Below are 15271 nucleotides of genomic sequence, written 5' to 3'. Positions count from 1 at the left end.
CTCCATTAAATCCATCCAAAACCGCCCTAATCTAAAAATGTGTTTGGTTTGAAGATAAGTCCAAAAATCCCTCGTATAGAGAAATTTACTATGAGCTTAAAATATAAAAAGCTCTTGTAGTTGATAATGATCTTTCTACCTCCTATTAATGCTCCTGTAAGCGAGGGAGTCAAGGATAATGGGAAAAAAGAGTGGATATTTTGGTGGGGTCCATAGAAAATAAGCCCTATAAACATTTTTTGAAGGGATCTATGCGTTTATTATAGGGCTTATAGGTATAAGTCTTCATATTTGGATAAAAAGAGACTCATCAGGGGCTTATTAGTGGGGCTATAATAAGCCCCTCCAAACCAAACACCCCTAAAAAATCCGGAATCTAGTGTTCATTTTTAGAAAAAGAAATTGTACTAGAATTTATTTCTTCTCGCGAGGAAAAAAGAATGCGGAATCATTGGTTTGGGCAAGCCATTCATTATGTGAGGGAGCACGTATCTGGAATCAAGGATTCTTCGGGTCAAATTTAATTGCCAATTAAATCGTTCCCACTAATCACAGCGGTGCGATCTTAATTAATCAGGCAAAACCGAATGCGTGAGGGGGGCTAGCTAGCGGCCAAAAGAGGCAGCGTGGAATATTCGGCTCCCCTCGGACCCGGCCCCCACCTGAACCGAACGCTGCCGCTGCCTGCTGGTGCCTGGTGCTGCTGCATTAATAGAGGCGTCCTCGCCGCCCGGCGGGTGGAGACCAGCACACAACTCACCACTCACCAACGCCGACCCACCCAACCAACAGACCACCACCCGGCAGCGGTAGCATGACCGCCGGCGGCGAGGAGGCGCTGAGGCGGGAGTACGTCATCGGCGACGAGATCGGCCGCGGCCGCTTCGGGACCGTCCGCCGCTGCTACGCCGCCGCCACGGGGGCGCCCTTCGCGCTCAAGTCCACGCCCAAGGCGCCGCTGCGGGCGCTCGAGGCGGACCCGCTGGACCTCGCGCTCGCGGAGCAGGAGCCCAAGGTCCACCTCCTCGTGTCCGCGCCGCCGCCCGCCAGCCGCCACGTCGTCGCGCTCCACGCCGCCTTCGAGGACGCCGACGCCGTCCACCTCGTGCTCGACCTCTGCGAGGGCGGGGACCTCTTCTCCCTCGTCTCCGCGGGCCCGCTCCCGGAGCCCGAGGCGGCCGACCTCGCGGCCCAGCTCGCCGACGCGCTCGCGGGCTGCCACCGCCGCGGGGTCGCGCACCGCGACGTCAAGCCGGACAATCTCTTCTTCGACGCCAGCGGCGCGCTCAGGCTCGGCGACTTCGGCTCCGCGGGGTGGTTCGGGGACGGCTGCCCCATGACGGGGCTCGTCGGGACGCCCTACTACGTGGCGCCCGAGGTGGTGGCCGGGAAGGAGTACACCGAGAAGGTGGACGTGTGGAGCGCCGGGGTGGTGCTCTACGTGATGCTCTCCGGGACCGTGCCCTTCTACGGCGCCACCGCGGGGGAGATCTTCGAGGCCGTGCTCCGCGGCAACCTGCGATTCCCGCCGCGCGCCTTCGCGGGGGTCTCGCCGGAGGCCAAGGACCTCATGCGCCGCATGCTCTGCAAGGACGTCTCCCGCAGGTTCTCCGCCGAGCAAGTCCTAAGTAAGAAGAGCAGCCAGCCCTTGTCCTTATCGACTCCATCTCCATTGCTCCCTTGAGCACCATCTGCAGATCTGGTCGTCCCGGAAATGTTCGCTGATGTTTGGCTTGGTGTTAATTTCTACCTGCAGGGCACCCATGGATCGTGTCCCGCGGGGGAAGTGCGGCGGTGGCCTGCTGATTCAGAATTCAGATGCTCCGCTTCGCCCATCTGCAGTGTAGATAATGGCGTTCGTCCAAGAGGAGTAGAGCCACCTTTTGCAGTTGATTTTTGCTTCGTTTCTGGCAATCGTCGATGGACAGTAGTGCCATAGTTTGTTAGTTTGTAGCAGTAGCAGTAATCTACCATAGGCGAGGGCTCACACGCATGAAGCAGGAATTTGGGGGCTTCCTGAGTTTGTTAATGTCGTTGCTCTTGTTTGCTCTCTGTAACCCATGTACAGTCTTCTTCCGGCTGAAGAAGAGAGAACTAGACTTGTTCTGGAGAAAATGGATCCAAAAAAAGGGGGAAAAACTTATGTACAGTTCAGTCGTGTGTTTCTTCCATTTTGCTATCGAATTTCTGTGCTTCTTCCTATATCTCAACCTTGGATGAATACCCTGCTGTGTATTGAGACTTGAGACTTGAGAAGGTGCTTATCTGTTGATGTGTTGATGGGAATACCAAATGGTTTTCAGATAGGCAGTGAGGTTTCTCCTCGCTCTGTTTTCAGTACACTATATAACTGTGCTTGACCTGTAAAGAAGGGAATACTTGGGCATCCTGTGCTTTGCTGGTGATTTCAGTTGCCAACAAAATCATTGTTCCACGTTCAGTCTTGGAAATGAGACGGTCGTTGTCCTGTTGATACAGATGTCAGCAGTTCTTGCCGTGATCCCAGATGCCGCAACCTCAAGCTTGATACTGAATCCGTTGGCTGTGCTTGCGCCTGTCGCTTCTGAGGTTGCTCTAACTTTGAATGGATGCCGATTAGCTAGCCTCGTATGCGGGACTTGACTCGCTCAGACTACGATCCTCAGACTGAAAAAAGGCTAGGTCATGTCTGCAGTGAGTTTGTCTAGTGTCTACTTCCTCCAGACCTCCACTTTCCGGCTGCTGGTGGACACTGAGCTAGATACAGCAGCATGCTCGCTCACGGCCCGCACCCTGCTCGCAAAAGCAACCGCTCTCCTCCCTCCGTAGCAACAGCACCGGCGGGCGAAGAAACAGCCCTATCCCGTGAGCACCGAGCACCTTTCCTAGCCTCGCCCCTCTCGTTTCCATGGTCGCGAAGCCAGCAGCTCAAGCCGAAACCATGTGAAGCGGCGCAAGTTGCAGAAAGTGTGGTGCGCTTAACACCGTCCAAAGCTCCTGCCCGCTTCTCGTTGCTGAAAAAGTTGTCGAGGATGGATGGAGGGAGGGGGGAGCTGGGGAGGCTGCCATCTGATCTCCCTTCACGTTCCTTCCGCCGGCTGCTGCAAGTATCTGATCTGAGCTTTCGATTTCGACGGGGGAAGGCAAGGCTGCAACCTTACTGGAGGTGGAGCAGGGCAAACCGCCAGCTCGTTTCTTTTCTGAAACCACCGTTCCTTTCTTCCCAAGTGTGCACGTCAGGTGTCTTTTTCGTGCACCGGATTGTTGTCAACTTTAATGCCTGCTAACCAGAGTGCAGACAGTCTGTTGCCGTCCCTACTTCTCTTGGCGGTTGGGCGGCACAGTGTGAGCGTCTACATTCGAATACGATGACTCCTGATAAATTCAGTGGATGTTCCATTATTGTTCCTGTTTCTTTTCTGAAGATAACCGCGGTCAGGTTCAGTTCTTTCCAGAGCGCGAGAGCAGTGCAAACGGCATCTGGCCCAGGCCAAGTGTACTGGGCCGCCTTGTCAGGTTCTGTCGGGTCCATCAGCGGATCGACCCATCGACATCTAGGGCGGACAGCGGACCGTTTTTGTTTTGTTGGTTGGTATAGTGGGGGCAACTAGTTGGGCTCATTTATGTTGGACCATCGGCGGAGCCCATTAGATGTCTTTTTTCCTTTATCAGTCTAACTTATATTGGGCTCATTTTCCCCGTTTGAGATGACTCGCCGTCGGCCCATCATACAGACGAGTTGAATCGTGGATCAAATATTCAAATGGGGTGACACAACCACCGAAACAAGGACAGCTTATCTCTGCTCCCCGTACGAAAGTTACCGGCGCCATTGCCCATTCCTTGCAAAAAGGGTAATCACCCATGCTTCACCAGGGTTAACGCGTGCGCCCTCACCTCCTCCACTTTATAGCCCCAACCGACGCACGCACGCGCTCTAGTCCTCAACAGAATCGCCTCCGCACCTGATCAGCATCAGCATGACATGATACCACGCCGCCACCTAATCCTCCTTTGAGCAGGCAAATGGCCAAACGACAAGCATGCGCCTGCGCCTGTTGCTGCCTCTCTTCGCTGGCTCTGCTCGTTTCTTCCCGACCCCATCCGCCCATCTCCGTTCAGCCACGCCAGCGTTTGTTGTGTGGTTGCTCCCCAACTCCAATAGCACACCTCACATGCCGCTGGATGGTGACGCCAGATGGATCATCTAAATATGACCCGGCTACGACAAGGAAATGCATTGATGCAGAGGCCTTTCAGTTCGAGCTCTGAACGCCGCAACTTTTTCGCCCTTGGAAAAAAACTATCTTAAACGCTTCAGTTGTGATTGTTTTTTAGCTTCATCACTCTGTCTGGCTGTCCGTCCTATGATGATAGTGGGATCCGAGCTGAAAAAAGGACTGATAGTATTATTATTTTTTTAACTAGTGTCCGACAGACCACATTGCCCTCCACATCACATTGATTATTCTCTTAACCGGACCAATACCTACTAGTTTATTCGGTAATCGGTGGCCGTTCGAATTGAGTAAAGGCTAGGCCACCGCTATTAGCAGTACTCCACTACTGAACACCTGCCCTCGAGTCTACAAAAAATAAGTGGAATCTGGAAAGCAGAGTCCCAATTCTGCTGCACTTCTTCTTTTCTACCATTTTTCTAAGAGAAACACATAAAAGAAAGAATTCTGCGCTCCTCTAGTTCAATGGAACGAGATGATCTGCTGTGCTTAGTACCTTAATGCAAACGTTGTAGCTCTATTTGCATGTCACAAAGGCGCGCTTTTAACCTGAACAAAACCTGCATTTGCCAAAGGGGGCAGCACCAACACCCCCACCTGAAGAAAGCACACGTCAATCAGACCAGGTACTCCCCCAAAAGCAGCCACCATAGTATTCTCATGGTATCTTGGTGGTACATTACATGGGCATAAATTCTGAGGATAGAGCAGCAGGAATGGCACAAAGGAAGCGCAGAGATCAAAAGATGATGTGATGGGCGCGTCCATCGCAGCTGGGAATCATTCATATTTTCATTCACATTTGCATGCGTTGGAGGATTTGCATGGTGGACGGGCATGCTAATGTTATTCCCACCGCTGCCAGCTCTCCTACGGCTACTAGAATAGACCCAGTGTGCGCAGATCTGTGTGTTCATGCCGGCAATCATTCAGGCTTTGTTTTGCGGCGGTCACTGGCCAGGAGGATCGCTGCATCTGCATGCAGTCTGCAGATTCCTTTTGATGTCCCGATTTGCAGAGAAGGGACCAAAGAGAGGCCAGCTGGCTCCGTCCGAAATTCAGCATGGTACCATGTTCCTGCAAGGGCGCAATGAGATCTCTACCCTCCTAGGATCTAGAAGATGAGGCACTGGAGTGGTTGGCGACCATTCAGATGACCTGTTCTTCGCTGCATAGGACGAGCGACAACATTTGCTCCGTTCGCTGACAAGCTGACAGCGTCTCCTCAAAAGATGGCGTCGCAAAGGGACATCGATCGTTGCATTCATACATTTTCAAAAAAATCTTTGCATTATTCATTGGTGAACGGTTCGATCTGTACGTGTATTCTTGCCAGCTGCCAGCGACGGTGTAATGCACAATGACCGCATAAGCTTACGGTTACGGTGTGCGTGCTGGTAACCACATGCGTGCCTGGTGATGCCTGTGCAGAGACTGATCCAGAGGCCAATGTCTGTGCGTAGAAAGCAACTGTGCATGCAATCTTCCAAGGGCGAGGAGGACGACCACCGGGTGATCCCTCGCCATGAGAAGAATTGTGCAGACTGCAGGCTCGATCCTGCTCAGCCTGAAGTCCTAGGGTTTCTGAAGACATTGGCACATACATCGGGCTAGCACCTGGCAGTGGGCATGTGCTTTTGAGCATGATCTGACCTGACCTAACCTCGGAGCATGGCCACCCACACGCCCGGACGAATTACTGAACATCTTCCTCTGATATGATTTATTGGTCGAAGTGATCACGTAGCAGAACGGCCTGATCAAGAGGCAAGGTGAGCCATTAGTCGTTTTAAAATTTAACCTGGTTTACATCGCAAGCTCCACCGCCAGTAATTCTCGACTTGGCTTGGTCTAATCTCAGTAGAACCCATGGACGGGGAAGATTCTACCAGTAGAGACCGATACATGTAACTGTTCTCGGATCAGCTCTGACAGCGCTCGCGCCTGAGAAGTCTTCACCCCGCTGCTGACCACAATAAATTTGTGATGGCATATTCTTAGCGTGCAGATGAGGTAAACCTCTCGTTTTTCCAGCCTCCGGCCGAAGCACGAAAGGTACGGCACGAGACGGGCATCTCGCCATCTCGGAGACTCGCGGCGCCGGTCGCGGAGCACATGTCGCGGGCGTGGACAGCAGGCACGCGACACGGGGTGTTTTTCCCCTCACCGCCTCGCGGCCGCCCGCCGCCGTCGCGTGGCTGACCGACCACCGGCCGTAGCCAACAAGTGTCCGGAAAGCAGAGCGGGAGGCGGCCGGGCGGGCAGGCGCCTCCTTTCACGGGACGCAACAGCGACGGGACGCAACAGCTCGGCTCGGGCTGGTTGGTGCCCCCGGCGGCCAATCGCGGGACTCCTCTTTTGTAACGTTGCGCACCGGAGACCAGAGCGCCCGGCTCCGGTCCACCATGCTTTCGCGAAGGCGGCACGAGGCGAACTCGCAAATCCGTTTTCCAAATGCTCCACACGTCGTTAGGGCCCACCTGGCACCTGCCGCTGTGACACTACTTTGTGTTCCGGGGTGCAATAAGGTTAGCTGATCCGTCCGTGGATTACTGGATTATTAGGAGGAGGAGGAGGAGGTCAAAGCTATCGCTGGTCGAAGTGGAGGATTGGATTGGGATTGGGTTGGCGCCGCGAAGCGAAAGGGGCGGCTAGCTCATCCAATCCATAAATCCACTGGCCCAGGAAACTTCCGCCTTTTCATGCCACCGCCGCAGCTGCATCATCTGCATTTGCAACGTTCCATTAATCTTTTCACTTTTGGTGTGTGAAAGTTCCATTAATATAGTATAGTTCCATTTGCCGCGGAGCTTCCTTGTGCCTCTCCAGGTCTGCGTTGTTTACGCCTACGCCTACGCAATCTGAAGGGCCAGCAGCTGACCCGGCCATCAGAAGGCAGGAGTAGATTACGGCCGGGATACCCGTAGACCGATCTTTCCAGCTCCGATCAGGAGGACGACGGACGCCGGTGTTTGCTGCAGGTTCCAAGGGCAGGTGGGCACACGCAGACAGCAAGGTTAAACAAAGTTGAGCACCAACGATCTACCCACCGCCGGATTCAGGATCCCTGCTCAGCAGCGCGCGCGGGCATGCGAGGGTTTGAAACTTCGCACAGTAAAGGGTCCGGACTGGGACTCCTCCTTGCCTGCAGCTGTGTATGGGTGCCCAGAGACTTTGACCCGCCTGCTCTGCTCTCCTCGCGTCCTTGGGAGATGGGATTATTCCAACCTAGAAGACCGCATCTACTAGTACGTGTCTGTCTACTAGTCTAGCACTGCCACCGCTGACTGCTGACTGCTCGCATCGGCCAGATCAAAGTCTGAGCGAGAAGATATTTGCTGCGTTTATTTGTGTTCTCTTCGTAGTAACAGAATCCCAATTCAAAGATGGACGCATGCTATGGTAGGAAAATTGTTAGTTGATACGGTACTAGTATAGTACAGTGCTGATGGCTCGTGTCTGGTACATATATACAAAAAGAATAATAAGATTGGTACTAGTAGTAGTATAGTACCAAAAACAACTGGTGGAGTGAGTGAATGGGACGGGGGCACAGGCGCAGCACAGCAACGTGCGCGCTCTGATGCTGTCCGAGTGGGTGGGTGGTGGCAACAATCATGGAGACGGGCACGGGCGAGGTCAAAGAAAAGCGCACGGCATGCAATGGAGGGGACGACTCGGGGTCGTCTCGGGCAGCCAGCCTGGCATCTCCAGCGCCGGAGCAACGCACAAACAGCCCGGCCGGGCCGGCATCGGCAGGCATGTTACCAGTCGCCTAGTCGTATTGGAATCGGACCCCGCCCGCTTCGACCCTTCACTTCACTCCCGGGCAGCACATGCCGCCCACTCAAGCTCTGAGCACTTAGCTTGCTGCGCGCGGCGCGTCCAGGGATGATCATCAGGTTTCCCGGCCGGCGCCTGCCGCCCGTGGGCACTACAATGATGCGTCTTCTCCCTCACCTTTCCCGGCCGGGGTCAAAGAATGCGGTGGACGCGCACGAGCGATTCAACACCACCAAGCCGCCCGTGAGTAAACTACCCCAGCTTGTCTGGTTCTACTTCCAGCTGTGTGCTCTACTACTGCTAGCAGCCGAGTAGATTCAAACCAAGATATCTTATAGTACTAACGTGTGGTCTGAGTTTACTCAGAGAGTCATCACAGGTTTGCCGATAATTTAACAGTACGAGGCAGCTCTTACTATTCCTCTTGGGAAAAAGTAGTAGAGTCTCCTCTTCCTCTGGGCTCCGATGCTCGTCGTTCGTTCCCTTGCGCTCTGTATGTCACCGGTTCGGCCGCCTCCCACCCAGCACTCGGCCCTCACTCTTTCTGCCCTCGTGTCGCTGTAAAAAAATATATCGCATTCATCCATCGTCCAAGTTGAAAAGATGCCATTTTGCTATTTCACCGCAGCCCAGAGGACGGCCGATTGCAGCGGCCATCAACGGCATCGAGCAACCAGGCAAGCGGCGTCGCGCGACCCGTCCAGCGGCCACACACGCGCACGGCCGGCTCCCGCCCCGGCTTAATTCACCAGCAACGTGCCGGAATTCACTCAGTCCACACACGCGCACGGCCGGCTGCCGCCCGGGGATTTCACTCGCGTCGTCGTGTGGGCGTCGGCACGCCGCATGCGCGCGGCCCTGTATGCCGCCGGTTCGTTGCCTCGACGGCACGGTGAAACGCGCGGTGGCCGCAACACGGGCGGCGGCGGCGAGCGTGATGGCGGCCGGTGGCGTCTCGCTCCCCGCCGCCGCCGAGACGGGGCTCCGCTGAGCTCGCTGGACCTGGACGGGACCATTCGCTGGCCGGCTCTGAGAAGCGTGCACAGCGTGGAGCGGCGAGGGGAGGTGGTGGAGCAGGGAATTGACAACACGGGGGGCGTCGGTTTTTGACTCTAGGGCTTGTCCACTTCTCACCGGCGCCTGCGCCGGCCCCGGGAGTCAGCGGTACCGTCTCGATCCGTGCCTGTGCGCCCATCCTGGTACCGTGCGTGCTTTATCGTGCTGTACCATCCTGGTCCTACACTCACAGACGAACTGTACCGTGCGTGCTGCAGCATGCATGCAAGTCACGAGCATCACCGATGCAGCAGGATGATTGCAACGCATGAATGTTCAAGTTCTTCGTCTTCCATTCTCCCTATCTTGAATTATTGATGCCGCGCACGTCTTAGCACGATGATGCCATGGCCTCCAAATGGCTTCAGAACAAACACATGAGCTCATGTCGCACGATACCTTCTCCCGGCTATCTAACCCAGGCCAGGCCGTCGCTCGATTCGAATGATGGAATGGGGGTGCTGAAAGCTTTTGAAGCTTTATCGCTCACCACCAGCTCGAAGTCGTACCGCCAAAGTAGCAGTTGACCTCATCAGTGCGCAAGGACAGACATCACGGCAGGGCACAAAGGTGGCCGGCCGGCCGGCCACATCACTCGCTCCATGCATCTGCTCTCATTCCCTCCTTTATACAAAGTCAGTCACAGGAGCCTCTGCTTTTCTACGACCATTGTTTTCAAGTATTGTATTCTTCCTCGTCACCGTCTCCTTGCTTTTGGGTCTCTCACTCTCTCCCCATAGTAGTCTGGGCGGCCGGCACTGCCTCATGGTTGCTTAGCTGGGGTTCCTATTTTCGGACATGTTTTAGGTTCAGCTCCGGAAAAGGTCTCGCTCTGCTCTGCATGATCCCACTTCACTTCACTTCCCTGGAATCCTGGATGAAATGTGTGCATCTTGTTTCAATTCACATGAAAAAAAATGGTAAATGGCTGTGCCCATCAACGGCGACGCGAGGAAACCCTTGACACGAAAGGGGCAAGCACCAGGAACTATACCAAACCACAATATAAAAGGAGCAAAAGAATTTGACCCGGCCTTCTTTTTTTTTCTTTTCTTTTTCTTTCATCGGGGCTTGTGGCAATAAAAAAAAGAGGAAACAAAGCATGTCAGAAAATTACCTGTACAACTTCTGAAAAATTGCGGAGCACGGGGCTGACCTGCTGCTGCCGAAGCAAACAAGAGATCCAGCTCGGCGTGGCGCACAAAGCGCATGGAAATACGCAGCAAATACAGTAGTGTCTTCCCCTTTCAGCCGAGCTGGTGGTCCGCTCTGTTCAGTTGTTCAGACTTCAGAGCTCCCCCACCATACAAACACGCAGCACAGGCGAGTGACTGGTCATCACTCCCAAGCCGAGCCTGACTCTCCTCTTCCCCTTCACTCCTCGCCATCATTCACCTCTTCCCAACCTTTTCCCCCTCCATAGGTGGCCTCCTGTGCTCGCTTTGCTGCTTTCCTCTTTGTTAAAAGGCTGCTCCCTCCCTTCCCCCCTTTCTCTCTCATCCAGTCTCGCGCGCACTCTGCTTGGTGTCGCTTAGGTCAAATAGCCATCCATCCATACGCCTCTTTCCCTTTCTCTTTCCTCTTTACCTCCCTTTCTTGATTTTCCAAGCTGCTACAAGCTCTCCGGTTTCCGGGTGCTGCTGCTTCTCATGGTCATGGCTTCCGCGGCGGCTCCTGCCAGCCACCAAACCGAGCAAAGGCGCCGCCAAATCTGCCTCTGACCTCTCCACCAAATACCCAACCAGCACCCACCCACCCTTCTTCTTCTCCTTCTAGCAACAAGGAGCTCAACTCACAGTCAGCTCAGCTTATTAGCCAGTTAGCAGCAGCTTCAAGCCCAGCTGCGTATGCGCGAGTATAATGGAGAGCAGATGGCGAAAGGCAAAGATGTCGCTAGGGCTCAATCTCTGCGTCTACGTGCCCCGGACGCTGGAAGGCGACGACGACAGCTCGCCCAACACCGGCTCCTCCACGGCGGCGCTCGTGTCGCCAGTGGCGTCCTCGTCGTCCGCCGCGACCAGCGCTAACACCACCCCGACGGCGGCTTCGGCGGAGCAAAGCAACGGCAAGGTGAACGGCGGCGCCGGCGCGATGATGCCGACCACCCCGACGCCCACCTCCGCCGGACTCCGCCTCTCCAAATCCGGCAGCAAATCCTTCAAGGTACCGTCTTTCATTCTCCACCAGTCTCCATCTACTAGGCATGTACAAAAAGGCTGTAACTTGCCAAGATCCATCCATGTACAAGTCTAAAAGACCCATCGACGCGTGCTCGGCTGATTTCTTTAGGTCTTTCAATTGCAGTAGCAAGCTAAGCCAGCTCCAAACAAGAAAAACAAAAGAAAACATTTTTACAGGAGTAGCAAGTGTTCATTCAGGTTGAGTTGTACACCTGTGCTGTGATGCTCTTTTGCTCCAAATGATGCATGCAACAGTGCTACCAGTAGCTTTCATCACACATTCACACGCGCAAAAGAGAGCAACACCAGTAGAAAAAGGGGATGCAGGAGGAGATGGGCGGAGGTGGCAATGGTGGAGGAATATCATCATGAAGTGGAGGAGTTTGTCTTTCTTTAACCATGGGGTCCTCCTTTTTCTCTTGCTCACTCACACATTCCATAGCCCATAGCCCATAGTCCACCACCACACCACCTCTCTCATTCATCATTCACTTTCCACCCTCCCCTTTCCTCCCTCCTCTCACTGTCCACCCAGCCCCTCTCGCTTCACTTCTTTTTGCGGAGGCATAGCATCCTTTTCAGAACAGCTTGGGCACTGTTCTCAGATCCCTTGTGCATTCTTGCTCCAACTTGCAACTGCAGCAGGGGTGAGGGGAGTCACGGATTCCCTAGAGCCCACCATAGTTTCGCTTTGGGGGCGCCTGGATGCCAAAATTACAAAAGAAAGTATTCTGATCATGGCCCAGTTGCAATTAAGTTGCAACTAGTCTGCTTGTCTGAGCCTGTGAGGTCATCGCCCCTTTATTCTTCTTTTCCTCTGGGGTGAGGTGTATTAGCTAGTCAGCAATGACTAATTCAGATTAAGGCATCTATCTCAATGGATAATCCTTAACGATAAGTTTGACCATGGGTTGCTTGTTGCAACATGCCTGATTGTTGTATATTTAGTTTCCCGGCAGAAGCCAAGTTTCTTCTATATAGTTTTCAGAATGTCTACTTCTTGAACAGAAGTCCAAAACTACGGCTTCTGACCACAGTTTGGAATGAACGATTGGCAGCACTAATCTATCTCTTTTGTGATCAAAGTATCAAACAATTTATTGACTTCCCTTTCATCATTGTGAATTTATCTGCAAAAGATGGATCAACAAAGGCTTAAGGACACCCTGCCTCTCTGCCTACTAGTATTTGTCGGAGTTTTACATCTTTGTTCATTCTAGATGTCACTAGCCTGTTACTCAAAAGTTGCAGCATGTACTGGACGTACCATAGGAGCAGTGGTGTTATCTATTAAATGTTACACGTTTTGACTATTATTCCAAAGTCTATTTCTTATTATTCTACATTTCCTTTTTCAGAAAACATGTGCCATATGCTTGACCACGATGAAGCCTGGTCAGGGTCATGCTCTCTTCACAGCAGAGTGCTCGCATACCTTCCACTTCCACTGTATTTCTGCAAATGTTAAGCACGGAAGCAGCAGCTGCCCAGTTTGCCGTATCAAATGGAAGGAGCTTCCATTTCGAGGACCGTTGCCTGCTGAATTACCCCAAGTAAATGCAAGGATTAATCCAGTTAATGGGAATCAAAATGGAGGCCATATGACTATATTGCGACCACTTCCTCGTGCCCGTTCTTCTGGTAGGCTTCATCATCTGGCTGCATTGCTGCCTGACAATGACCCTAGTACTTTCAATGATGATGAACCCTTGGAATTGTCGTGTGAAGCAACCAAAGACCCTCAGCAGGGCAGTTTGAGAACAGTAGAGATAAAAACACATCCTGAGTTCACCGAAGTACCTGAAAATTCATCAGAAAGAAACTTCACTGTTCTAATTCATCTTAAGTCACCCCTTGCTCAGCATTTGCAGACACCCAGCAATCTCGGAGATGGCAATGGACCAAGCACAGCTCGTGCCCCTGTTGATCTCATCACAGTTCTTGATGTTAGCGGAAGCATGGCTGGTACCAAACTTGCATTGTTAAAGAGGGCTATGGGATTTGTCATTCAAAACCTTGGCTCTTCAGATCGTCTTTCCGTCATCGCCTTCTCATCATCAGCGCGCAGACTCTTCCCCCTTCGTCGGATGACTGAGTCTGGTCGGCAGCAAAGCTTGCTGGCTGTTAATTCATTGACGTCAAATGGTGGGACCAATATTGCAGAGGGCCTCAGGAAAGGCTCCAAGGTTATTGAAGAACGCCAGGCCAAGAATCCAGTCTGCAGCATCATCCTTTTATCGGATGGTCAAGATACCTATACTGTCTCACCAACTGCTGGTGTACACAAAGGGGCACCAGAGTATTGTGCCCTCCTGCCATCCACTAATGGTAACCAGCAGGTACCTGTTCATGTCTTTGGATTTGGTGCTGACCATGACTCAGTATCGCTGCACTCCATTTCACAAACTTCTGGTGGGACATTTTCATTCATCGAGACAGAGGCTGCTATCCAAGATGCATTTGCACAGTGCATTGGAGGGCTTCTGAGCGTAGTTGCACAAGGTCTGCATGTAAAGGTGGAGAGCCTCCACCCTGACGTGCACTTTGGCTCCATCAGATCGGGCAGCTATTCTAGCAGAGTTTCAGATGATAAGAGGAATGGCTCCATAGATGTTGGAGACCTGTATGCTGAAGAGGAAAGGGATTTTCTTGTGTCTGTAAATGTTCCCCCAGGCTATGGGGAAACGGCACTTCTCAAGGTTGGCTGTGTCTACAAAGATCCACTGATGAAGGAGACTGTGAATATGGCTGATGTGCAAGTGAAGATCTCCAGGCCAGCATTCGTCTCTGTACAAAGTGTGTCTATCGAGGTGGACCGCCAAAAGAACCGTCTTCATGCAGCTGAGGTCATGGCTGAAGCAAGGTTTTCTGCAGAGCGTGGTGACCTGACAAATGCTGTTTCATTACTAGAAGACTGCCGGAGAATGATCACGGGATCGGCATCAGGACAGTCTGGTGATCGATTGTGCCAAGCATTGGATGCTGAGCTGAAGGAGATGCAAGATAGGATGGCCAATCGCCAAAGGTACGAGGCATCTGGTCGGGCATATGTTCTCTCAGGCTTGAGCTCCCATTCATGGCAGAGGGCAACTGCACGCGGTGACTCCACAGACAGTGAGAGCCTAATCCAGGCATATCAGACTTCATCCATGATCGACATGCTGCTGCGCTCACAGACAATGAGCCGCTCGTCAACCCCTCGACAAACTCCACAGATGAGGCATGCAAAATCATTCCCAGCACGCCCGCAGCCAAGGTAACTGCATTCTGGTGATGCCAAGGATTTGCCTGAAGCCTAATTGCTTCTTAGTGGACGTAGTCGTTAAAGTTCTTAGTTTTGTGGTGGGAGGATGGGATGGGGGTATAGTTTGTGTGGTATAAGGAGATGCAATGGTGTAAATTCAATTTGGGGTGATGGTGGGTAAATGGTGAGAGTAAGGTGTTTTGTAATTGGGTTAGGGGATGGTATACGTCCTGGCGGGGAATGGGCAAGAGGGTGGGCTATTTTTTTTCCCTTGGTGGTGACTTGGTATACTCCAGTATTGTACTAGCTTCTTTGTGTGGTGATGTACATAAGAGAAGGGTATACATTGGTGTATTCCTTGAGGGGAATGGGATACTTGATCCTGATCCTTGCAAGGTTTGTTCCCTACTTCCCTCTTCCTGGAAATGGAAAAGGGTTGTTGCTTCTTCATGGAAATGGAATTCTGATCCTGGTCTATGTTGTGCCGGGGCATTTCGATGTTGTCAGAAATTTGGATGCTCAGTTGTGCTGTGTGGCATTGCTGCATCACGCAAGGAAAGTTTTGAAAGTATGCTACTTGCTAGCTTGGTTCTTTGCATCTACAGTTTTTGCTTATCCTCTATTGACAGTGAATGCTTGTCTAGAGCACCATGGCTGCAGTGAATGAAATACCTGAGGTTTCAGCATCAGCAACAGCAAATAGGGATCATCCACGCAGAGCTGCTGCTGAATCCACAAGGCAAACCTCCTCCTCCTCCCTCCTTCGGTAGACGAGCTGTTCCCTAGAATCG

At 52.6% G+C, this 15271-nt stretch overlaps 2 protein-coding genes across 2 annotated transcripts; both read left to right on the top strand.

Moving 5' to 3' along the window:
• The first annotated feature begins 687 nt into the window (after positions 1-687).
• LOC112900013 (phosphoenolpyruvate carboxylase kinase 1-like) lies at positions 688-2202 on the top strand. Its single transcript, XM_025968711.1, has 2 exons — positions 688-1628; positions 1757-2202. The coding sequence occupies exons 1-2, from the start codon at positions 815-817 to the stop codon at positions 1804-1806; spliced, it is 864 nt and encodes a 287-aa protein (XP_025824496.1). The 5' UTR covers positions 688-814; the 3' UTR covers positions 1807-2202.
• An 8238-nt stretch (positions 2203-10440) lies between these two features.
• LOC112884223 (E3 ubiquitin-protein ligase WAV3) lies at positions 10441-14978 on the top strand. The gene is made up of 2 exons (XM_025949584.1): positions 10441-11219; positions 12595-14978. Exons 1-2 carry the CDS (start codon positions 10917-10919, stop codon positions 14494-14496), a joined length of 2205 nt encoding a protein of 734 aa, XP_025805369.1. The 5' UTR covers positions 10441-10916; the 3' UTR covers positions 14497-14978.
• The last annotated feature ends 293 nt before the right edge of the window (positions 14979-15271 follow it).

The sequence above is a fragment of the Panicum hallii genome, chromosome 1 (genome assembly GCF_002211085.1).
Source record: "Panicum hallii strain FIL2 chromosome 1, PHallii_v3.1, whole genome shotgun sequence".
Taxonomy (NCBI): domain Eukaryota; kingdom Viridiplantae; phylum Streptophyta; class Magnoliopsida; order Poales; family Poaceae; genus Panicum; species Panicum hallii.
The sequence above is the reverse complement of the archived record's forward strand: the minus strand, read 5'-3'. Positions and strand labels throughout refer to the sequence as shown.

Excerpts from the sequence above, each read along its gene's own strand:
- LOC112900013 (XM_025968711.1), top strand. The coding sequence starts at position 815 with ATGACCGCCGGCGGCGAGGAGGCGCTGAGGCGGGAGTACGTCATCGGC. Across the intron at positions 1,629-1,756 it reads CTCCGCCGAGCAAGTCCTAA|GGCACCCATGGATCGTGTCC; the intron begins GTAAGAAGAGCA and ends TTCTACCTGCAG.
- LOC112884223 (XM_025949584.1), top strand. The coding sequence starts at position 10,917 with ATGGAGAGCAGATGGCGAAAGGCAAAGATGTCGCTAGGGCTCAATCTC. Across the intron at positions 11,220-12,594 it reads CCGGCAGCAAATCCTTCAAG|AAAACATGTGCCATATGCTT; the intron begins GTACCGTCTTTC and ends TTCCTTTTTCAG.